Source organism: Mchenga conophoros, linkage group LG9 (assembly GCF_057382185.1).
Source record: "Mchenga conophoros isolate Kocher_MC1m ecotype Shallow Benthic linkage group LG9, M_conophoros_male_GT1.1, whole genome shotgun sequence".
Taxonomy (NCBI): domain Eukaryota; kingdom Metazoa; phylum Chordata; class Actinopteri; order Cichliformes; family Cichlidae; genus Mchenga; species Mchenga conophoros.
The window spans coordinates 6,004,072-6,028,201 of NC_140534.1; the positions used below are offsets into that span (position 1 = coordinate 6,004,072).

The 24,130-nt window shown below is 39.4% G+C and overlaps 1 protein-coding gene across 3 annotated transcripts; it reads left to right on the top strand.

Annotated features, from left to right (window-relative positions):
* The first annotated feature begins 972 nt into the window (after positions 1 to 972).
* l3mbtl4 (L3MBTL histone methyl-lysine binding protein 4) lies at positions 973 to 22,837 on the top strand. Of its 3 annotated transcripts, XM_085286206.1 has the most exons (19): positions 993 to 1,048; positions 2,934 to 3,021; positions 3,143 to 3,196; positions 5,496 to 5,581; positions 8,212 to 8,316; positions 8,390 to 8,525; positions 8,602 to 8,693; positions 8,790 to 8,932; positions 9,074 to 9,150; positions 9,965 to 10,050; positions 10,141 to 10,251; positions 10,895 to 11,009; positions 11,131 to 11,230; positions 12,152 to 12,280; positions 12,520 to 12,597; positions 18,996 to 19,078; positions 20,322 to 20,482; positions 20,635 to 20,697; positions 20,786 to 22,837. In XM_085286206.1, the coding sequence occupies exons 3-19, from the start codon at positions 3,169 to 3,171 to the stop codon at positions 20,966 to 20,968; spliced, it is 1,776 nt and encodes a 591-aa protein (XP_085142332.1). In that variant the 5' UTR covers positions 993 to 1,048; positions 2,934 to 3,021; positions 3,143 to 3,168; the 3' UTR covers positions 20,969 to 22,837. The 3 variants fall into 3 exon arrangements, with proteins under 3 accessions (XP_085142331.1, XP_085142332.1, XP_085142333.1); XM_085286205.1 differs by lacking the exon at positions 2,934 to 3,021 and having other exon boundaries at positions 973 to 1,048; XM_085286207.1 differs by lacking the exon at positions 993 to 1,048 and having other exon boundaries at positions 1,113 to 3,021.
* Positions 22,838 to 24,130: the final 1,293 nt, after the last annotated feature.

The following is a 24,130-nucleotide window of genomic DNA, read 5'->3' on the forward strand; positions in this document are numbered from 1 at the left end:
GTTGTGTATCTGACGGTCGAAAGCTAAACCAGTTCCACACCACTGAAGTTGCAGCATTTTTACAAACCAATTCTGGTTCATCTGTTTCATTCAACAATCTGCTTTCGCCCTTCTCATTCTCCGTCGCCGCCATGCTTTTTCCGCCATGTGCATATGAAAACAAAGACACTGCACATGCGCGTTTTCCCCATATTCTATTGCGATATTTCATTTTCTTATCGTTGCCCAGCATTATACCGGTATTACCGGTATTACAAACAGTGTTTGTTGTTGTTTATTTGAATTCTGCAAAATGTCCTATGATTGTTTCTTTTATTTTTTTGAGAGTTAATATTTTGGGTATGGTATCTTTTTTTTTTTTGAAAAATACAAGAGTAAAAGTGCTTTTAACATGTGCTTCAAAACTAAGTTTGACTGGGAACCTCAAAGCTCAATAGCCTGCATCAACAGAAATTCACTGCAGCCTATGTAATGTTTGATGCGTCATCATTTATTCCAGTCTATCTTGCAAATACATGTTTGTGCTGCAATGTCATGCACAAACACAAACTAGTAGATCCTTAAGATCAAACCTATGTCAAAATAGTGTCATTCTTTTGGTCCATTGGTTTGTGGTAAGCCATCAAACAAAAGGAAAAACAAAAATCAGTTTTGAATGAAATGTACATTTGCTGAAGTTCGGAATGCAGAGCTTTTGCCTGTACTGGAGTAATTTCCCACTGGGGAAGCACGCTTTTTAAAAATGTATTTGTTATTTTTACTAAACGTAAAGAACTAAGTAAGGAAAGGAAAGACTCCAAATAATAAAGTCCTGCAAATTACATCAAAGTTTTTATTTCTTTAAATATTTGTAATAGGTGTTCTGACTACTAAGCAGTACAATGGGTGGGAGTGTTTGTGCCACAAACGGGATCAGTTACTGAATATTGACCTCTCTCTCTCTTTCGCTCGCTCTCTCACTCCTACACGAGCATGCGCAGAGGCTCCGTTTCTCGGCGTTTCCGTGTTGTTTCGTGTGTCAGCAGATTGAGACGGCTCATCGCGGTTGGTAAGTCTCATACTGCGCTCCGGTACTTGGGTCGGTTCGCCTCGTCCCTCTCTGTCTGGCCCTGTAGCTACTTTAGCTGCCTATTTGTCACTGTTGCTGCCGTTCACTGGGGCGCTCAGGGCGACGGGGAGAGACGCGGACCGCCGCCTCATTCCGCTGTTTGTTTCCTGAAAGAAGCTGTCGGGACACACTCATTTGGCGCGCTTCCGATCGCGCCTTCATAATAAGAGCTTTTGCTGCAGAACAAAATCTTTACAGTCGTCTTTTTTTGCAATAAAAGTCCAGAAACCGCAATAGAGAGTTGGAAAAACCCGACAGGGGGACGTAATTAGACTTTATTTTTTAAATCATGCTTTTCTTAAAAATAAATTGAATTGAAAACAAAAATATTCTATCAAAATAAACTCCTAAAGTTTTTTGAGCTACATTTTGAGATCCAAACAATAATTATCAGTAAACCAAACGAGATCTGTGTAGATTTATAGAACAGGAGAAGTACAGGTGCTTTCATAACTTTAACTTTACTTTGTACATTTTAAACAGAATGTGTTATAAGCTAACTGAGTCACATATAACAATTTAATCAAAGGTACAGCAGCTACAGAGAGATTGTTTTACTCTGTATATTAAGAATAAATATAACTGAGTATGCTCACTCAGTTATATTTACTCACTCAGTGTTTCAGTACTTTAACCATTTCAAACTGATGTATAAATGAAAATACTCCCTTAGATGAAAAATAATTAATATCTTATAGTTATTATATAAGATTAATTAATATCTTCAATATATTATCTGTTACATTTATATTTCTGACAGCCACAAATGTTTTTGAGAATCTGATGGGTTTCATTTTGTCAGAGGTGATGCAGTTGCCCCGAAATACATGTAGGATTTTATTTTGAAGGTGAATGTGTGTTGACTTCCTGTGTGTTTTAATGGCGTTGCTTCCTGCCATGATAAAGATGATGACAAGTGTAGTCACAATGTTTTTGTCAAAAATCATTGACAATTAGCTCATTGGTGATTTAGTTGATTCAGAGTCAAAATGCTGGTGTTGATGTTGAGGTTTTTGTAGTTGATGTTATAGCTGTTGTGTGAGTTTGGAGTTTAGATCACATGTTTGTCTCTGTGCTCCTTTAAAAGACTATTCTAATCTTAAATCTTTCACTTTTTATTTGCTGAAACTGAAATTCTAACGTGACTATGAAAAAGTTCATACATTTAATCCACTTGCACTTGACAGTGCAAATGGATTAACATTTATAAATATTAATGATTTTAGTTTTTTTGGATGCAAGATATATTTTGTTTTACTTCATACAGTACTGTGCAAAAGTCGTGAACCACACCTATTTACTTTATATTTTGCTGGGGAAATGGGGGAAAAGGTGCAGCAATTTATTCAGATGTGCAAACATAAATGGAAATACAGTGTATAAGGCAAACACAGAGTTTATACTTTTCTATGAGCTTTTCATCTTTATGTTTCAACACAGCTTGAACTGTCTTAGGCAGCTTTCTTTAGTAAGTCTTCAGGAATAGTATTTTAGGCTTCTTGAAGAACATTCCAAAGTTGTTATTTAGATTTTGACTGCTGTTTGCTCCCTATTGACACTGTTTTTTATGTTTTTTATAGATATTTAATAACAATTTTATCATCGTTTGATAACGTCTCTGATTAGAATAGGTGACCCATGACTTATGACATAGCTCTTTTTTATGTGACTGAGCCTGAAGCAGAAACACTGGGTAACAGAGTAAAGTGGTACTGTGAAACATTTAGGAGGTCTTCACAAACTGGAGACATCATATTTTATTGTTTATTTTGGAGAGCAGTTGTCCTTACCTTAATAGATCATTAACGAATAGTAATTTTTGCAGATGTGTTGCTGTCACTCCTTTTCATCTCGTTGAGGATTATGTGTTGTGTTCTTGGTGTGATTTTTGCTGCACCCACTTGGATTATTAAGTATGTACTGAATGATTTATTCATTGATTACCTGACTGGTTCAGATAATAAACTGCTAGAACTTTAACTGAACAACATCAGTTCAAACTTTACTTCTGTGTTTGTTTTTCTGTTTGAGCAGATAGGAACCAAAGAAGAAGACAAGAGATGAAGAGCAAAATCAGCAGCGCTCAAGGTAACACACTCAGCTCCTGACTCACCTGGGTAAACTCTTTCTGTAAAATCCACCGTTGTTAGCGTTAAGATTGCATTTTAGTCAGATGCTAAAGGTTTATTTTAATTATTGTTATTGTTAAGCACTTTGTGCAGCATCGGCTGTTGGAAATGTGCTATATAAATAAATCTGACCTTGACCTTGACCTTGACAACTCCTGCAAAACCTGTGGACTTACTACACTTGAAGGATCCCAATTCAGCCTTTTTTTTTTACTGTGCAGTAGATAAAAAAGCACAGATGTTAATAGTTGAACGTTCTGGGTTCATGAAACATAACTCAAACAAGTTAGATTACTTTCTTGAATGTCACATTTTCAGATTGTGTAGAATATTATTATTATTATTATTGTTCATCAAGATGGTTCCAACTTTATTAATGAGTTGTTAGCAGATCAGCTTTGTTTTCATGGATCTTTTTTCACTTTCCAGTTGATGTCACAGATGTGAGTCTTATCTAAAGAAAAGCTTTCAGACTCTTTGCTGTGTAGCAAGATCACTTCTTATCCTGAAACTTAATCATCATCAGACCTACTTATTCCTAACCAATGAGAACATTTCTTTCAGGGTTTTTTACAATTCTGTTCCAGATATTCACTGTTGTTTGTGTCCACTTTCATTTGTTTTGATGTACATAATCTTTTCCTATTGTTTAAACTGACAGTTCACCTGCTAGGACCCAGATCCCTTTCAGTCTGCAAGGTGTAACAATTTGTGAATGTCTGCAAACTGTTTTACATATTTGTGCAGGCATTTGTGATATATAACAGCTTGGTACACGATTGTGGTATATCGTATTATAGTAAGATGATGAATATATGTGTAGCTTATGTATTTATATATGTCCATATGTACATTTAATGTATGTCGCCCATATTTAAATTAATATTCACTAGAGTTTGTATCCATGTATTTGTATCGATGTAGGCCTGACAAAAACTGCTCAAAAGGTGCTAGTAGTAAACAAAAACTGTATTGATGAGCATATGCAGGGTGCCATAGCTTCTTAGACTGTTAAAAGTTTAGCTTTTAATTAATAAGTAATTAACAGTTCTTATAAAAATGGATTACAGTTTATCTTTATAATAACGTTTGACTTTTGCACTAATAACTTATTAATGAAAGTCTTGGCATTTTCATTAATATGTTATTGAGCTATTGAGAAAGCATTCAACTTAACATTAAACATTAGAAGAGTCACTGTCAGTGTGTGTTGCCCTTAAAGAAAATACCTCATTGCCATATATAGGATGTTAAACATTGTCATGTTTACAGAGCCACACAACCTTGTATTGGTCGTGTGTGTGTCTGTGTGTGTATATATATATGTATATATATATACACACGCAGACACACGTGTATGCAGTGGTGTGAAAAAGTGTTTGTCACACTTAAATGCTCATCAAATAGATTTAAATATTAGACAAAAATAACACAAGGAAACATAAAATGCAGTATCTAAATGTAGGTGTTATTTCTCTATATACATATATATAAATATACATGGTGGTATGAAAAAGTGTTTGCCCCCTTCGGGATTTTTGTATGTTTGTCACACTTAAATGTTTCAGATCATCAAACAGATGTACTTTTAGACAAAAATAACAAAAGTAAACACAAAATGCAGTTTCTTTAATGAAAGTGTTCATTTTCAAGGGGAAAAAATTCCAAACTTACATGGCCCTGTGTGGAAAAATGATTCCGGCCTCAGGACCTGAAAGACTCGCTGTGGTAAATGAAACAGTGACTTCTGCTGTCTATCAAAACAACATAAAGGAGAATGTTGGGACATCTGTTCATGACCTGAAGCTTAGACGCTGTTGGGTACTGCAGCACAAATGAACCAAAACGTACCAGCAAGTCCACCTCTGAATAGCTTAAGAAAAACAAAACGAGTGGCCTATCCTGACCTAAATCCAATTGAGATGCTGTGGCGTGACTTTAAAAAGGTGGTTCATACTTGCTGCTAAGGGTTGCCCAACCAGTTATTAGGTTTAGGTATATATATATATATATATATATATATATATATATATATATATATATATATATATATATATATATATGTGTGTGTATATATATATATATATATATATATATATATATATATATATATATATATATATATATATACACATTTATTTTTGCGAGGTTGCCTGCTTTTGGCCTTCAGTGACTTCAGCAGGTATGTCACAGCTGTTACTGAAGCAGAAATGAAACAGAGTAATTGGAGCAGTGATGTGATTATCTGTGATCCTCAGTGAATGTGAAGAGGCGGTCCTGGTCCTGGCAGCAGTACCTAACTGAGCAGAAGGCTGAAGCTGCTCCGCTCACAGTCTTTACCGAGGTAACTATCTACCTCACTCTCTGCCTCCTGTCCATTGCCAATTTAGAATCACTAATAAAGCTAATGTACATGTCTTTAGACTGTGAGAGGAAGCCAGAGCAAAGAGGAGGGAGAAAGAGGGAGAATGTGCTGTTTTTGGGACAGCAGCAACAACAGCGTCAACTTCATTCCATTAACTCAGGCAATACTACACGTAAAAACAATTAGAGAACAGTGACAAATTAAATAGCACAGTGGGGAATTTAACAGACCGAGAGGATTTTATTGGCTGCTACTAAAACAGATAAAATAACATTACAGAGCCAAAACATCTAAAACAATTGAAGCTGGAGCTGTAAACATACACCAAGAACCTACAGACTGCTGAAACAGAAGTCAGTCTCTCAACAAGCATTGACAGAAAACTGGATTTATTAATACTAATACATGAAAAATGCAAAGAATTCTGCAATAATCTAGAATTTCCACGGATCCAAATTCAAATCGTAGAAAATCCAAGTATTACTGTAGTCAACTGTTGAACCTTTAACTGAACAAACTGAAACTGTCAATAAGAAAACTTGCAAATTAAGTTAACCGTGTTGTAATTCCTAATACACAGCATGAGAGACCAGCTGATAATTGCTAGAATACCTGAACGCAACTGAAAATTCAAAATAAAAAACACAATCACCAGAAAATCCATCCGTCCTTTTTCTTCTTCTTTTCCTCATCAGGGAGAGCCTGGAACCTATCCCAGCTAACATAGGGCAAGAAGCAGGGTACACCCAGGTCTGTCGCAGGGCTAACACAGAGAGAGAGGCTGTGGGAGGAAGCCAGGGAAAACACAGTGTGCAACACACTGTTGCACTGGTGCGCCTAACGTTTTTTCTTAGGAGCACCCAAATTTTTCAACTGCATTGCTTAACACCGCAGTTTTACATGTTCACTTTTTTTGAACATTGCTGTCCATACAGACGATATTGATGTGTAAAGGATTTACTAACAATCTTGTCAGCACAAAGTTCTTTATTTGGAGCACAGTTCTACAAGAGAAACACGTTACTGAAAAAGTGCTTGTGCTTAAAGTGCTTCACTGAGCTGAAATTTAAACTTATAACATCTCAAAATATGTTAAATAAAAAGAAAATCTAAATTAGAAGTGCCTCAAAGTGTCTCAGTCTTCAAACCTAACCTCTGAATGTCTGAACAGCTCGATATCTTATCTATAAACTGGGCATACACCACATCATTTCTGTACGTGGGGTTTATGTTCAAGCCCTTTTTCTTGTGAAGAAAAAGGGCTTGAACGTATTTCAGACTTGAACTTAGTGAACGGAACTTCTTCTTTGGGAGTATCGTAGGCAATGTTAAACGTAATCATTATCTCGGTCTCCTCTGACGACCTGTTTGCTGCTGCCTGCAGTGCATTTATCGCGGCGTATAATGTGTTGTCTGGATACACCGTGCTTTTTCAGCATTTCAATTTGAAACGTATTAGCGCCAGTCACAAATGCAGTATTGCCGGCCATGGTCTTTCCACAATCACCACAGTAAATACAGTGCATCATGTTGTCAGCTTTACTGTATCTCAGCCAGGGAAACTGGCTCTCTTCGGAGTCGATGGTATGTGGCTCGTTATCTGATGCTGTCTCCGGACCAGTGCTCGACATAACCTGAGAGGTTGATGGCTCCGTGTCAGAGCACTGGCTATGAATTTCGAACGGATCAGGGTTTAACTTAACGAAAACGTTATCAATTGTTCTTTTCATCTTTTCTTATTACCCACAGCTACATCCACTTCTATTGGGCCTAGGCTGCTCAACTCTCTCTATCTGCCTACTCTTTCAAACGCACACACGTGTAGGCCTACAGGAATATCTGGACCACGGCCAATCAGAGTCCTGCCCTTGACTATCTCTGATTGGTTTAGACCACGATATCAGCATAATGTGTGTCTGTTGTTGACCACACAGAGACACACATTTTTTTTCCGAATGGCTGGTCGCACTAGTGTGACCTAGGATTTTCTTTTGTTGCACGATTGACAGATTAAGTCGCATGTGCGACCAAATTGGTTGCACGTGGCCCAGCCCAGGTGATGGAGGTGAACTGAAGACCTTCTTGCTGTGAGGCAACACTGTTAGCCACTGCACCACTGTGCTGCCAATCCCCAGCCAATACTTTAAGTGACAACCTTTTTTGTCTTTGGCTCAAAGATCCACCGAATGCCCCACCACCCTCTAGCTACAAAAACACACTCAACCTTTTAGCCTTTTTATAGACTTAACAGTTCCAAGGTGTTTGATTTGTTCAAATTAGAATGATAAATAATAGATTTGGGTATTAGTCTTTCAGGTATAGATAGGGTTCCAAAAATAGTGAAAATAAAAAAGATGTATTTCCTGCTGAAAACCCAGTGTGATTTTGCACTGCAATCTGCATCACTGTAACTGCTGGAACTCAAACACAAAATGTTAAAGAACAATTTTTATCTTTAAATAATGGTTAGCAAGTTTGTTATGCTGTCTGAATTGTTGTGCAAATACTTTAACTATCTTTAAAGTATTTAAAAGTAAAAAAAAGAAAACATGTGTCTGATCTCTGCCTGACTCTCTCTGACCTGTTTCTGTCTCTTTTACCTGACTCAGTCCCAGACCTTTCCTAGTAGAAAAACTGGTTTTAAAGTTGGGATGAAGTTGGAAGGCATTGACCCAATGCACCCCTCCATGTTTTGTGTGGTGACCATTGCAGAGGTAAAATTGTCACTCACATCCACATACGCATTCCTGCTTGGATCTAGTCTCATTGGCCTCCTGTCTCTATCAGGCGATTGGCTGTCGGCTACGCCTTCATATTGATGGGTACTCAGAGTGTTATGACTTCTGGGTAAATGCAGATTCACCCAATATTAGACCGGCAGGCTGGTGTAAAGAGCACAACCACAAGCTTCATCCACCTAAAGGTAAAAAACAAGTGGACCAGTCCCTTCAGAGGTAACTACATGGCATGGGTTACCACACCTGTCTGTTTGTCTGCAGGTCACAGTGAGACAGAGTTTGACTGGCAGCAGTACCTTCAGTCCACAGACTCTCAGTCTGCACCAGCAGCCCTGTTCACGTGTTGCACTGGAGTCAGTATACAGTCTGTCTGTCGAACCTTTCTGTTCACCTGTTGCACTCTTGTCAGTCTGACCCACGTATCTGTCTATCCCCTGCCTGTCTTTTAGGGATGTGGGTTCAGGGTGGGGATGAAATTGGAGGCAGTCGACAGAAAGAATCCTGGACTTGTCTGTGTCGCCTCTGTTGCTGATGTCATCGATGACTGCTTCCTTGTTCACTTTGACAACTGGGATGACACATATGATTACTGGTGAGACAGAAGGACGACAGACTTTTTCTGTTTTCAGTATTTTTAGGTTGTAGTGTTGGAGCTGTTTCATGTCACTTGATATTTATTATTTAACGTGTTTTAAACCGGGTATATGGATTGATGGTTGTACTGATCCACCAGGTGTGACAGTAGCAGTCCATACATCCATCCGGTGGGCTGGTGTGAAGAACAGGGACGACCTCTTACTGCGCCACAGGGTATGCAGTCCTTCTGAACTCTATGCTTACAAACTTACATTACCATAGAATGACAGGCAAATAACAAACACACTCACACATCGATACCCAGCATCCAGACTGATGGCGAAACAACTAGTAGCTCAGTGTTCCAAAATTCGAAAGAAGGAACAGCTCTGACAGCTAGGGATTGATGAGGTACAACACAAATGCTACGGCAAGGGGGAGCCTGGACGCCAGGTCGGGTACCTGAGATTGGGTACTAAGCCCCAAGTGTAATGGAGGAAGGAAGCGGTGCGTTCAGGAGGAACTGACCTGAAAGATAGGATCACGATGAAGCTTGAAACCTGGACACTCCGTAGCCTGTTACCAAGATTATGTGAAGTACCCTCGGAACCCTCTGAAGATCTACTAGGTGATGTGAATGCAGCACTACGGACAATACCTACCGCGACCATTACTGAGACCAACCAGCTGATCTGCACTCTGGTAACAGTGATCAGTGAGATGCTAAGTTACCATTTGAATAGCCAAAAAAAGCAGTACCCTCGGTGGAGAAGGAGACTAGGGGCCAAGATCAAGGTAGCACGGAGTGAGGTTGACCAACTATCGGAGGCAGAACCATCCAAGGTGTACTCTCAGTGGCAGGGGAACAACATGAGAACAGCATCACCAAGGTTGGAGACTGAGCAATACTGGAAGAGCATATGGGAGAAGGACAAAGCACAAATGAACCAGCTGCTAATTGACGACACACCCTATACAGTAATTTAAACACATAATAATTTTCCATATAGTATTCCTCTGTAAAACTCTGTAGTACTTTATTTTGCAGGTCACCCCAACCCTGAAAACTTTGTTTGGGAGGAATACCTTCAGGAGACCGGTTCTACTGCTGCTCCTATTTCAGCCTTTACTCTGGTGAGGATTGAGGAGGCTCATGCAAACATGAAGCCAATCAGGAAGCTGTTTCTGGTAACTTAGAGCTTTCCCTGTACTTTTGTCCAACAGAGAGCGCCACATGGTTTCCAGGTGAACCATAAGCTTGAGGCAGTTGACAGGAGAAACCCTATGCTAATACGCGTTGCCACAGTAACAGACACAGAGGACTACAGGGTGAAGGTAATGTGTATCTGTGTGTGTGATGTAGTGATAATCGTTAACTCATCTACCATTTTGGACATGTGACAGAATATAGGACCTAGTGAATAAGGCTCCAGTCACAGAGACCAGACCAGAATGTCTGACAAAACCAGTCATGAGAAAAATAAGTATTCCTTGACTTGTTGTAAGTGGTTGCTGGAGGTTGAATTACTGTGAAAACAGTTGCTAAATTCAAGCGAACCAGGCTTATAAACCAGTCATATAACCCCCTGTTAAAACACAGATTTTATCTTCTCCATTTTCAGTTTGTGTTGCATTTTTTCAAGTGGTACTATTGCTTGGCTAGCAGTTAATATTTGCATGAAAAACTACAGATGACCATCCAGAAAAGTTTATGCATCAAGATGCAGGCAAACTGGCAATTTGCTAACACCAAGAGCAATCGCTATTAGGTTTTTGCTGCAGCACTTTCTTTGTACCCAATTTCACCCAGAAGTAGCCAGCAACCTCCCAGAACCACTGGCAGCCAGTCAGGGAGTACACATTTTTCCCTAGCACACATCCAAGCACCTCTCACGCCCATGACGTGACATGAGATACCTCAATAGTCAAGTGTGCACGTTTGATGCCAGGAAGTATTTAACAAGGTGTGTGTCTACAGATTCATTACGATGGGTGGTCGACACAGTTCGATGTGTGGTGTGACAGCGACCTCTGCGACCTGCATCCTGTTGGCTGGTGTCAGCGCACTGGACATCCACTGGAACCCCCCCCAGGTCAGACATACAGGTCAGAGAGAGACAGACTAGTCAGACAGACAGGTCAGACAGTGTTACAGTTCAGAAGGAAAGTTATAGCAGGACAGATTCACTCATTGTTATCATGTGTGTGAGACAGGTTTGTCCCACCTGCCCTCCCCCTCTCAGGGAGTATGTCCTACTGCAGGCTGCAGAGGAGTCGGACACATCAAAGGAGCCAAATACACTGGACACCACAGGTACCTGTCTCATACAAAACACTACAGTTAATTCCCTTACATATACATATACAATACCTCATACAACCATCGCAGGAACATTTACCCTTTTAAGTGTGACAGAAACCGGTCTCACAAACCACAGATACCTGTTACACAAAGAAATCACAAGTACCTTTCTCACCCGCCCCACAGATCCCTGACCCAAAATTTGATAGATAATGATAGAACTCGTACAATCAGACGGGAGTGTCGCAGAGCTGAACACAGGTCAAAGAAGGACAAGTTCCAGGTGTCAGTTCAAATCTTAAAAGACCATCTGTAACACTGCACTGCTTAAAGACTTTATCGAGAATTATTGCATCTGACTGTCATAACCCACGTAAGACCATTGACTCTGTTCCTGATGCCTCACAGTCTTTATGTTTGGAAGCCTCGTCTGATATGTGCAATACATTTCTGTACTTTTTTCATTGATAAATTTTAGACCCACTGCTTTTCTCACTTTATTTCCTTCCTTTGGGATCCATTTTTAGAAAGCATACCTTTAAGGAGAAGGATCTCAATTACACCACTTATTGAATGTCTTGCTGAAAATTAAAGCTCAGATAGCCTTGAACTGTTTACATTTGAATGAGAAGAAGACTGAAATGTTGGGTTTTAGACCCAGCAGCTACTGTGACAGTAATACACGTGTCAGTTGGATTACTGTCACACACTTTTTGTTGGACTTAGCCAGTTTTGTCACGCCTCCAGCTTGTTCAAAATACTGCGTACCTGCCTATGACTAAATACAGAGGAGTCATATTTCTGTAATGCTTGTGCTTGCTGACTTGTTTTGCTGCGTTGTTTCTGTTGTTGGTGATTCGTGTTTGCTTGGTTGTAATTTCTCGGTGTTTGTGTTTCTCTTTTGTTAAATGTTTGTCTAACTCTGTCACCTAGTGCCTTTGGCTGTCCATATTCTGACATTAACATGCGTAAGGAGATGGTGCTTCCTGATAGGCTGGGCGGAGAACGAGTCATAACCCTCATACCTGTCACCGTGCGCCAGCATGACAACCAGTCAGACAGGTAACTGTAGACTGGTGGAGAAAATGCTTTTGTTGTGGATCTTGTACTGTTAAATCTGAGAATAGAGCTTCTCCAAGCATGTAAACAAACATAGAATGGGAAATGACGTCTACAGTAAGAGGATCTCTGTTATTTCTATTATTCCAGAAGAATAACAGCCGGTCATTATTTTGTCCTGCAAATAATTCTGAAAAACAAGTGATGTTTACATGGTATCTGTTTCTCTCTGTGTTAAACAGCACGAGCTTTCAGAAGGCAGAACCCAGAGACGAGGAGCTGCTGGTTCCTCTTGGCAAGAGAAGAAGGCTGACAGACAGGTGAGAGTGAGCAGATGAGGCAAGATTCTGTTTGCCTGTTAAGTGTTTGTAAGAGAAGTGGCCCTAAAATTAGCCCATAATCAGGGACATTACTCAGACATATCTCTATCTCCTACTGCCTGTCGCACTCTGTCACCTTCTGAGTGTGGCAAGGCTCATCAGATTTGTTATTATTATTATTATTATTGAGTGTGCCAATAATTGTGTGTGTGATATAACTGATGCACACAACTATTTGTCAGGTTTATAACTATTGAATTTGCCAGTGCAGTAGCATTGAGGCGCACTGTTTATTATTCGTCAGATTTATTATAGTTATTATAGTTTTGACACAGTTTCTCTTCACATCTTTGTTTTTCCTCGCACATCTGTCCTGCAGTATGGTCCGCGATTGGCTATCATGATGGAATAATGTTTTGCCCACCAGAGTAGCAAGTTGGTCACGTGACTGAAAACTATGAATCGCACTGAGACACACTATATATTATTTTTCAGATTTCTTATTCTCATCATTAACTGTGCTAATGGAATTGCATCGAGCCACACAATTATAAATCAGGTTTATTAGACTATTCAGCCCCGATTTCCAGCTGTCTCTTTATCTGGCTTTTAAAATTTTCCGCAGATGAGTCTGTGCACTCACAAAATCAGGGAGGCACACAGACATCCGCACGGACTCTGATGCTCACTATGTGATAATGAAATTTTTGTCACTCTAACCTGAGTGGACCCTAGCAGGGTTGCAGACATAGAAAGAATAATCCCAGTCTTATGATTGATACAAAGAGCCAGATTACCTAAATGAGGCGAAATAGCATGTGAGTACATTCCCCAAATAGCACTGGTGTGAGTAGTTTTATGGGTGATTTACAAAAGTTTGAGTTGGACATGCCCAATCTCACAAGAACCTTGTAATCTAGTGAAAAAAGTGAATTTGAGAGATTTCACGAGGGAGTTGTGCGTGTGTACATTTGTGATCTATATATTATATATTGTCATAATGCATGCAGCTGAATTTGTGTAGGCCCGCAAATAAAAAATGTAGTGCAGCTCATGAGTGTAGAAACCTCACTTTCTTGTGGGGTTCCGCAGGGGTCCATTCTTGGCCCAGTCCTTTTTTCGATTTATATGCTCCCAATGGGCTCAATTAAAAAAAAAAAAAATCATGTCATTGTTATGCAGACGACTCACAGATTTACTGCCACTGAAATCTAAATCTGTGTGTCCTCTAAAGGTTTTATTAGATTGTTTGAAAGAAGTTAAGGCATGGATGGCTTTAAACTCTCTTAATTTAAATGAACAAAAAACAGAGGTCATTGCGTTTGGTCCCTGTGACCACTACGACTTTGGCCCTTTAGAAATTTATAGAAAAAAAGAAAACCTTTTGCAAGGAACCTAGGAGTGATTTTTGACACGAATTATAAACCAAGGGTATACCAAGGTGCTTAACAAGTAAACATAGAGAATAAAAGAAAGTTAAATAGAAGTAGGACCAAAGCAAGTACTAGGTATGCAAGCAGATCACTGTCACAGATACATAGGAGAAGCAGCAGATACATATCAAACAAAGAATTAAAATAAGCATAAAAGTATATAATGTGAAATCATAAGTGAAATGTTAACTAGAAGGAAAGGCAAGATTGAATAAGTGGGTCTTTAGTCGTGATTTAAACAGTGCAATAGAATCAGAGGCGCGGATAGCGAGGGGGAGGTTATTCCACGGTACCGGGGCAGCCACAGCAAACGCACGGTCACCCCAAGACTTCAGCCGAGATCTAGGTTGTGTCAGAAGTAGTTGAGTAGCAGATCTAAGTGTTCTAGCAGGATTATGTGGCTTAAGAAGTTCACTAAGATAACTCGGCACTAATTTATTAATGGTTTTGGACATGAGCAGTAATATTTTAAATTGAATACGGTACTTAATGGGCAGCCAGTGCAAGCCAGCTAGAACAGGAGTAATAGAGCAGAATTTCCTGGTACCAGTCAGGAGGCGGGCCGCCGCATTTTGGACTGTTTGCAGTCTAAGGAGGAGGGAAGACTGAAGTACAGGGAATTGCAATAATCCAACCTGGAGGTCACAAAAGCGTGAATAAGCTTCTCCAGGTCCTCATGTGGAACATCTTTAATAAAATGATCAGCATTGCTGCTTTACCAGGTGTAACTATGAAGTATAACATCCAGGCATCCATGAAAACAGAATTTATTACATTTAACGGAGTTAGAAGTTAGCAGGAAGCTAGCGGATGTTAGCTCGCTAGTTTCGCTAGCTACCTAAGCATGATGTAGCATGTTCTGACTGAGAGATTTCTGAAAGCATTCAAACGTACAGCTCTGCTATCACTTCCAACATAAATGAAGACAGAAAACTAAACAGCAGTGACGTTTGTAGGATTACTGATGTTGGGCTAGCTGGTATATAATGATGTGCTACGTGATCGCTAGTGACACAGCTATGTTGGCATAACATAAACAGTGAAGCTGGAGGATTTAAGCTAACACTTTTCCCCTCGATAAAAGTTAACGTGAGGGTTCCTGATGGTTAGGGACAAATGCAATCGCATGGCAGGATGCTGTAAACGGACCAAACTTCAGTCAGGAGACAACTGAGATAATCCATCCACAATACAAGGTTAGTCATTAATATACTGCAACAACATGGGAAGAATGAGTTGAATAAAGTTTGATTTATCTGACTGTTTTGCTTAATGTGTCTTATAATCCCGTGCACCTTATGGCCCGAAAAATACATATTTGACTTTTTTATTTGGCACAAAGCAGTTTAATGTTGCAAAGCACCTCTTTTTATCTTCAGTGGATATTATACATGGTTATGCTGAGGATATGTCAGCCCATTTCTACTGGAAATGCCTTTTGGTTAAACTTTCAGCAAGGAATTTGCATTTGCACTGTTAAATTTTTAGATAGCTTTAATACATATAAAAAACAGCTGCTTGTTTAAGTTAAAATAAATGGATGGGGTTTTTTTGCGCTAGTAAAGTTGTGGAGTTGTATTTTGTCTCGCATCAATTATATCGTCAGTTATATCGTTATCACAAATTGTCAAATATTTTTGGCCATATCGCCCTGCTCTAATATTGTATTTTCAAAGATTGCGCCTAAAGGGAGCAAATACAATGAAAAAGAATAGGGCCTAAAACTGATCCTTGAGGCACACTGCAACAGGCCAGTGCAGAGGAAGGTGCCCAAGTTAACCAAAAAGGACCTGTCAGCGAGGTATGATTTAAACCAGTCAAGGGCAGTGCCTCTGTGGGTATCACAGTGTGCTCAAGTCTTAATAATAAGATGTTATGGTCCACCATATCAAGAGAGGTCCAATAAAACAGGGACCATAGAGCGTCCAGTATCAGTAATTACAAGAATATCATTAAGAACTCTAACTGTTTATCAATGGTTGATAAACAGATCAAGGCTGTAATCAAAACCAGTTTCTTTCATCTCCGGCTACTAACAAAAGTGAAGCCATTCCTCTGTTCCAGAGACTTTGAGAGAGCTATTCAACTTTTGTAATAGTCTTTACTCAGGTGTTAGTCTGTCATCAGTTAGCTAACTTCAGCTGGTCCAAAAGGCTTCAGGCTTCAGGGTTACTAACTGGCACACGCAAGTGAGACCACACATCCCCCATACTAGGATCCTTACACTAGCTGCCAGTTAGTTTTCGAATTGATTTTAAGATTTATTATTTGTTTTTAAGGTATTGCACAGGTTAGCACCCTCATACCTTTCTGATCTTTTGAACTGGTACAGTCCTGCAAGATCATTGAGGTCTGCAGATCAAATGCTCCAAATGCTCCAGATTAAAGCCCAGAGGAGATCGAGCCTTTGCTGTGACTGCCCCTTCACATCAGGACCTCCCCAACATTAGACACTTTCAAATCCTGTCTGAAAACCCACTTTTATTCCTTCGCGTTTAAATCAGAATGACTTTTTACTACTTTTATTTGTCTTATTTCTTACTCAAATCTTCTTTTTAAAATGTTGTCATGTCTTCCTATGCTTTTATCTCTTTTGATTATTTGAAATGTACAGCACTTTGGTCAACAGTTATTTTAAATGTGCTATATAAATAAAATTGACTTTGACTTTGAAAATGGTGTGCACTGCCCATGGTCCTGAAATTATGACAATTTTTGCTATACGTTATAGAATTTATTAACAAAACCAAACGGCACCTTCAATCTGTCGAATCAATTCCAAACATCAAAAGGAAAAATGTGCTGCTGTTCACACATCCCATGCCTGATGTCCACCAAGGCCTGATTACTTGCAGGATAGGTTCCTGTCTCCACCCTGGTTTGTCCCTTCTTTAAGTACTTCACATCAACCCCTTTAACAGTAACATTTTGGCCACAAAGGCTACAGTAAAAAACACCAAAAATGGAAACGTTTGAAGAAGCTTTGTTTATGCTGGAATTCCATGTCTCCTTTTAGCTGGAAATTCCAGGTCATCTCTGAATTCACTGAGCAAATTTAGGATTAGGTGGCTTCGTACGCTGTGTGTTTTTATCACATCTACATCTGGCATTGCAAATAAATTGTCACATGGTGTTCTCTCTGCGGTGCTACCTCTGCACATTAATAACTGCCACCATTCTAAAGACGCCATACTGCTTCTTTTATGAGTACTACTTTACAAACAGGAAGTGTTTAAATGTGTTGGCCTTTCAAAGTAAAATTCAATAATAAAATAACTTTTATAGTTGCCTCTTTCACACTGAAACACAAATTCAGCTTTCTAATTATTTTAGCATACATATAATTACAGCATACATATAATTATTTCAACAAGTAATACTTGACTTTCAAAATAAAAGCTCAACAATATTACAGTTAATTATCAGTGTTCATGAAAGTTCATGATTTTTTTTCTCTACAAATTATTGCCCTATGGCTGCCTCATTGACTTGATTTATGGTTATTGCTGTGTAAACAGGATGGCTGTAAATACTTTGGCCTTTTAAAATAATTTTGACATTTCAAGCCTGAGTCACCTCTTTTTAGCTGGCTTTATTTGGGTTGTTTCAAAGTACCCACATTATGCTGCCAATACTTCTTCCAACCTCCAGAAAGGAATCCTCAGCTCCTTTTGGCTACTGATGATGCACTGGCATAATAAAATTTCTTCAGGAACTTTCTCATTTTCAGAATAAAGTTCATATTTTGCAGTGTGTGTGGGTGATAGTTGAGTAGATGTTATATAAGATAGATTATATAACCTAAAAACACACTTGACCACATTCAAACAGTAAGGCTGGACTACTGTTATTCGTTATTATCAGGATGTCTTTAAAACTCCCTGAAAAGCCTTCAGCTAATCCAAAATGCTGCAGCAAGAGTGCTGGAGGGGACTAGAAAGAGAGAGCAGATTTCTCCTGTTTTGGCTTCCCTTCATTGGCTCCCTGTTAAATTCAGAACTGACTTCAAAATCCTGCTCCTCACATACAAGGTCTTAAATAATCAGGCCCCATCTTATCTTAATGACCTTATAGTACCACATCACCCCATTAGAGCTCTTAGCTTACAGACTGCAGGCTTACTTGTTGTTCCTAGAGTAATTAAAAGTAGAATGGGAGGCAGAGCCTTCAGTTTTCAGGCTCCTCTTCTGTGGAACCAGCTTCCAGTTTGGATTCAGGAGACAGACACTATCTCTACTTTTAAGATTAGACTTAAAACTTTCCTTTTTGGTAAAGCATATAGTTAGGGCTGGACCAGGTGACCCTGTATCCTCCCTTAGTTATGCTGCAATAGGTGTAGGGTGATTCCCATGATGCACTGGGTGTTTCTTCTTCAGTGACCTTTCTCACTTACTATGTGTTAATAGAGCTCTCTGCATTGAATCATACTTGTAATTCAAGTTTCAAGCTTCCACAGCATGGCTTTTGTCCTGTCATCCTCCCCTCACCCCAACAGGTCGCGGCTTATGGCCGCCCCTCCCAGAGCCTGGTTCTGCTGGAGGTTTCTTTCTGTCAAAAGGGAGTTTTTCCTTCCCACTGTCACCAAAGTGCTTGCTCATATTGGCTCATATGATTGTTGGGTTTTTCTCTGTATGTATTATTGTAGGGTCTACCTTAGAGTATAAAACACCTTGAGGTGACTCTTGTTGTGATTTGGCGCTGTATAAATAAGACTGAATTGAATTGAAGGTTTCCATCACTTTAGATGACTTAGAATAATTGGCTTAATAAGTTCTGTCTTGAGAACAGGGTGAGATCCCACAGTGAGTAAAACCTGTTCAAATACACAGGTGATTCTGAATAGTTAAGTTTAATATAGACTCACAGTAGAGTGAAAATACAGTGGACTCACAGTAGAATGCTGTTTTATTTCCTTTGTTTTTTTTCCACTCATAATGGTTGTCTTGTATTCTCCTTTATGGCTAGAACCACCCGAATGCCCCAGCCAACCACATTCCTTCGTGTGAAACAGGAAGAGGAGGAGCCTCATCTCAGAGTCCTCAGCCCAGGTACTAAGTTGGGAGAGAGGGGAGGGTGGTGGTGGGCTGTTTAAAGTGGAGAGTTGCTCCTTCACTGTTCACTGTTCTGCATTATACTGCAGAATTCACCAAACCGCTGACGTCAGGTTTCAGAGAGACAACAGCAGCTAAACTACTGAATACAAACACAGATATTCATGTTTGAACTGCTGTATGCAGAAACATACTACAGACATAAGCAGTTTAAAGTGTAGCAGTACTCTAACATGTTCTGCAGTGTAACCTATCAATTTCTCCCTACACCCACAGTTGGTCTACCCCTAAAATTAGCCTCATACTATATATTATTATTATTATTATTATTATTATTATTATAATCAAGCTTAAAATAAACCTGAAATTAGATTAAAATCAGCCTAAGCCTGTATAAAATGCAATCTGTCATTGATAATACCTGATTTTTATGTGTTGAACTTCTTCAGGTCAGGGTCCGTTAGCACACAGCTTCAGATGCATCAGCCCCTCTTTTTGAATGGGAGCTTACATATAAGACAGAAAGCAGATACATATGTTTCAGAAATAAAAGTGAGGTGTGACATATCTGCAGCTGCAGCATCACAGGATGTGTTCCAGCTGTTTTGTGGCATAAAAAAGGTGAAACTACAACGCTGCTGTTTGTGATGGTGGAAGCGGTCACTGACATATAAACTCATCCACACTCTGGAAACAACATTGCTCTCTTCACTGTTTCCATGGAAACAGCAGGCAGATAAGGTGGCTGTTTCTATGGAAACATTTCACCATGGTAGCTGCTGTTTTAGTTGTTCTCTGTGTGCTTAATCCTGTAAAGGACATCCGAGTCTTTCCAATTACCAATCGGCTGATTGATCAGGATCACGTGATGCCCATCTTAGTGTTTAGTGGTGAGACCTGCTGACTCTTCACATATTAAATAAGTTCATATTTGGTATGTGGCAGGTCTCTGCGGGGTTTCTGCTGGTCTCGCAGTGTTTTACTGTGAAAAACAGTGTTTGTGGATGACGTCTCACCACATTAACATTTCATATTGTAAATCAATGTTGCTGTTCACTCCCCTGTTGGTTGCTTTCACCACTGAATAGAAATTTCTATATTTGGGGAGTTTAAAATTGTTCTCACTGTTATTGGTTGTGTTTGTTTATGAAGCCACTGCTGTTTGGTACTAAGGTGTTGTCATTTTTGTTGTTGAGGTTTTGCCGTGTGGTTGTCATTGACTGGTGTTTCTGACCTCTAGAATCCAGTCTGCAGGCCGCCCTCCACCAGTCTGTCTTCCTCTCAGCCATGTCAGCACAGCCCAGCCGCGACCTGTCACTATGCTGGGAGCAACACCGCAAATTGTTGCCAGGTGTTGCAGGAGTCCACGCTGAGACTGTCCAACACTGGAGCGTCCAACAGGTCAGAGAGCAAAGAGATGCTGCAGCTATGTAGTTCACTAATAGTAAATAAGAGTGCTCATTCAATTTATTTGTATTAACGTACATTGCGTTGCACACATTTTACTGACTGTATGTATGACAAATGGATTTTTTTCGCTCTTTCCCTCTAAGGTGTCAGATTTCATAGAGTCTCTCCCCGGCTGTGAGGAACAGGCCAAACAGTTCAGAGACGAGGTGAGATGACCGGACGAGATGATCTGGTGGTGTAGAGCTAATGACGTGACAGTGGCAATGATCTGATCTGTTCCTGCTTCTGTTCTAGCAAATTGATGGACGGGCCTTCCTCCTGCTCACCCAGCGGGACATCATCCGGATTATGTCAATCAAACTCGGCCCTGCCCTCAAGATCTACAATTCCATCCTGATGTTCAAACACGCTGAGGACAGAAGCCGATCACATGCTAAGGATAGGAGCCAATCACATGTTGAGCATACCAATACTTGACATTTGCAGCTCGTAACTGACCAAATCCAAACCTGATAGACCCCATTACCATGGCATCTACCCCTTATTCTCTGATCTGGACGAGCCATGTTTTCCATCCTGTTGTCACCTGAATTTGTTTGACGTTACAGTGACCTTTCTGTTGGCAGGTCCTGTGACGTCATTTCGACATTCAGTTACTGTCATCATTATCACTTCATGTGAAAACAACCAACCGTCACTTAGGGAAACTGCCCTTTGGATGGGGCACAGCTTTATTCAGGTGAACTAAAAACTGGAGGCAAAGCTTTAAGTGGGACTTACAACTTGTATGATCAGCAGTGGCAGTTCTGCCAGGAAACATGGCTGTGCTCAGTCGATTGTCTGAGATGTTCAAAAAAAATCTGCATCAAAACATCTTGAGATAGATTTCTCAGTTTTGTTATTTTATCTGTAAATCAGTCCTGGGAAGTAGTTTCACCGTTATCTGATCCAAGTTGCTTTATTTGATCATATTTACTTGTAATGTTAAGATATCAGGGAAAAAAATCAAAACACGCATGTCAAATTAAAAAAGGCCCCATCAGAACATTAAACAGACTGCGCTACTCAGAGTCAAGTCCTTTTATTTGTCCTCTAATGCAAACGTAAGTTATCAACAGATTTTTATTGTAAGAAAAGGGTTCTGTGAACAAAAAGTGTTGCATTGATTTTAGTAAAGCAGTGGTTCCACGAAAGAGAGTTAAAAACATGACAGAAATTATTCCTCACATGAAGAAAAGAAAAATTCAGACATTTATTTGAAATATTCACAACTGCATTTCGGTCTCACAGTGACAAAAGTCCGGTTTACTGAAAAGGTTTCCATAATTAACACGAGTCTCATCATTGTGTTGAGTGTGTAAAAATCAAAACCTGTAATTCCTAGAAAATCTTAAACATCATTACAGTGTTATGAGAAAACTCTCCTAATTACAGAATGGCATTAGAATTTCAAAAAAGAGAAAAATGAACATTCTAAAATAGTATTACACAAAATACATCAAATACATCATCAAAAGTCCCAAAATTACATAAACAGATATTATTCATGGAGATGTTTGCATAGGTCTCCAAAACTGGGTAAGTTGCATCTGCGTGCACACGTAGCCCTAGAGACCAAAGGTCCATGTCCATTTAATTTTGGGGTGAACTTTATTAGACTTCTTCTTGACTTCGCAGTGTCTTGATGAGATGCAACACCATGCTGAGATGAACAAAACCATTGTCTTCATTCAGGCCTCATCAGTCAGATTTCTACCATGATCACAGTACTATGTGCTCTCTCCTCATTACATTACTAATCCTGTTAACTTTTAACATCATCCTGCCACCTCTGCTGGGATCTGTCAGGTTGTGGAAATGTGTAATTGGCTGCGTCTCTTAAACAATCAATAAAATAACTGTTCAATAACTCTGAATTTTCAGAAGAAATTTTTTAACTTTGGAATAATTGCAAAGTCTATATTTATAATTTTATTCTCTCGTGTTACAGTCTGTTTTGTTATCTACCGTGTTTGTATAGAGTTTTATTTTAGAGTAACCATAGATCTATAGATTTGTACTTCAGTTCGTCTCGCTTCTCTCTGACCTCTTCTCCTCTGTGATGGCGCAGCAGGAGCTGAGCTGTAGACCTTAACTCAGATCAGCATATCCTGGCCTGCAGTGGTCTGTTGCACACTTTGAGTTTGCAAATTCTAGTTTACACAACAGCTTTCCTCAGGTTTTCACTGTAACAGGTCCAGGCGGGTATTTTCATGTTTCCAACAGTGGGCTGATATTAGGGCCTTTGTCTAACTTCTCTTTGCTGTTTGTCAGTATTTGTTGAGACCAATAAAGCTTCTGATCTGGTCTGTGTGCTGTGATCTCTCATTTGCACAAGGAAGAACCCATATATATATATATTTCAGCAAGTTGCATTTTCGTCATCTTTCACTGATTGACTTTGTAGGAGTAGAGCTCCTTAAATCCTGTATCCAGCAAGAACAGGAAAACACTAGGCTTTCTTCAGGATCATGTGTGATACAATTTTCCCATTATACCAAATATCAAAGGTGCTTTATTGGATTGAGATCTGGTTACTATGGAGATCATGAATTGATTTGAGGTTTGTGATATGATGCATTATCTTCTGACAGCTGGAGGGATGGGCATGGTCAGCAACGGTACCCAAGTAAGCTGTGATGTTTAAACTGTGCCCAGTGTGCCCGAAGTGTGTGGTTCATGCTTTCATATTTATGCCAAATTCTGACCCGACCAATATCGCAGCAGGAATCAAGACTTCAGACCAGCCAATGTTTTTATGTGTTATAGACAGTGTGTGTGATGTGTGCCTCTCTGCACACACTATCATAAATACGCATAACTAAAGAAAAATACAATGTATAGTGTAAGAAAGAAGAGGTTAATAAGATCAAGATCCATCAAAAAAATGATAAAATATGAATAACTGTGGGTTTATTGTATCATTAATTATATGACTGCAGCTCTGATTTACTTTTAACCAATTTCTGACCTTCTCATCAAAAGTGGGGAAAAGCAGTGTGGCAAATCTCACGGGCATTATAACCCATTTTATTTACATAGTGCCAAATCACATCGACAGTCCCATCAAAGCATGCTACATCGAAATTTTCTATTTTTTGGACCATTCTCTGCCAACCTTGTAGATGGTTGTTTAGGAAACTCTCAGTAGATCAGTAAATACTCATACAAGCGTCTGTGGAGGTTCTCAGTCATCCAGGTCATCATAGTCTAAGGATCTGGAAAAGAAAACTGGCCTTAGCCAAATGCAAAACTAGTGAAAACTTGTTGCCCCTCTAGTGCACCTGTTGATGCCAAACACCAAAGGTGCTAAAACTGATGAAAAAAGTGTTCCTTTACTTTTTTAAAAAGTAGTATAATTTAAGAAAGTTATTTCCTCTTGACAGAGAACATCTGAAGCAGAGACAGATTCTAATCAAGAACCAATGACCATAAACTGAAAAAATACCCAACAGAAAACAAACCATGGTTTGTGCTGAAGCAATGAGACTCTAGTAGTGTAATATTATCAGCACATAAGGATCATTTATTGTAACAAATAATTTAAGTACTGATTTGATAGAATTTGCTAAAATCTTTGTTTAAAGTACATAAACACAT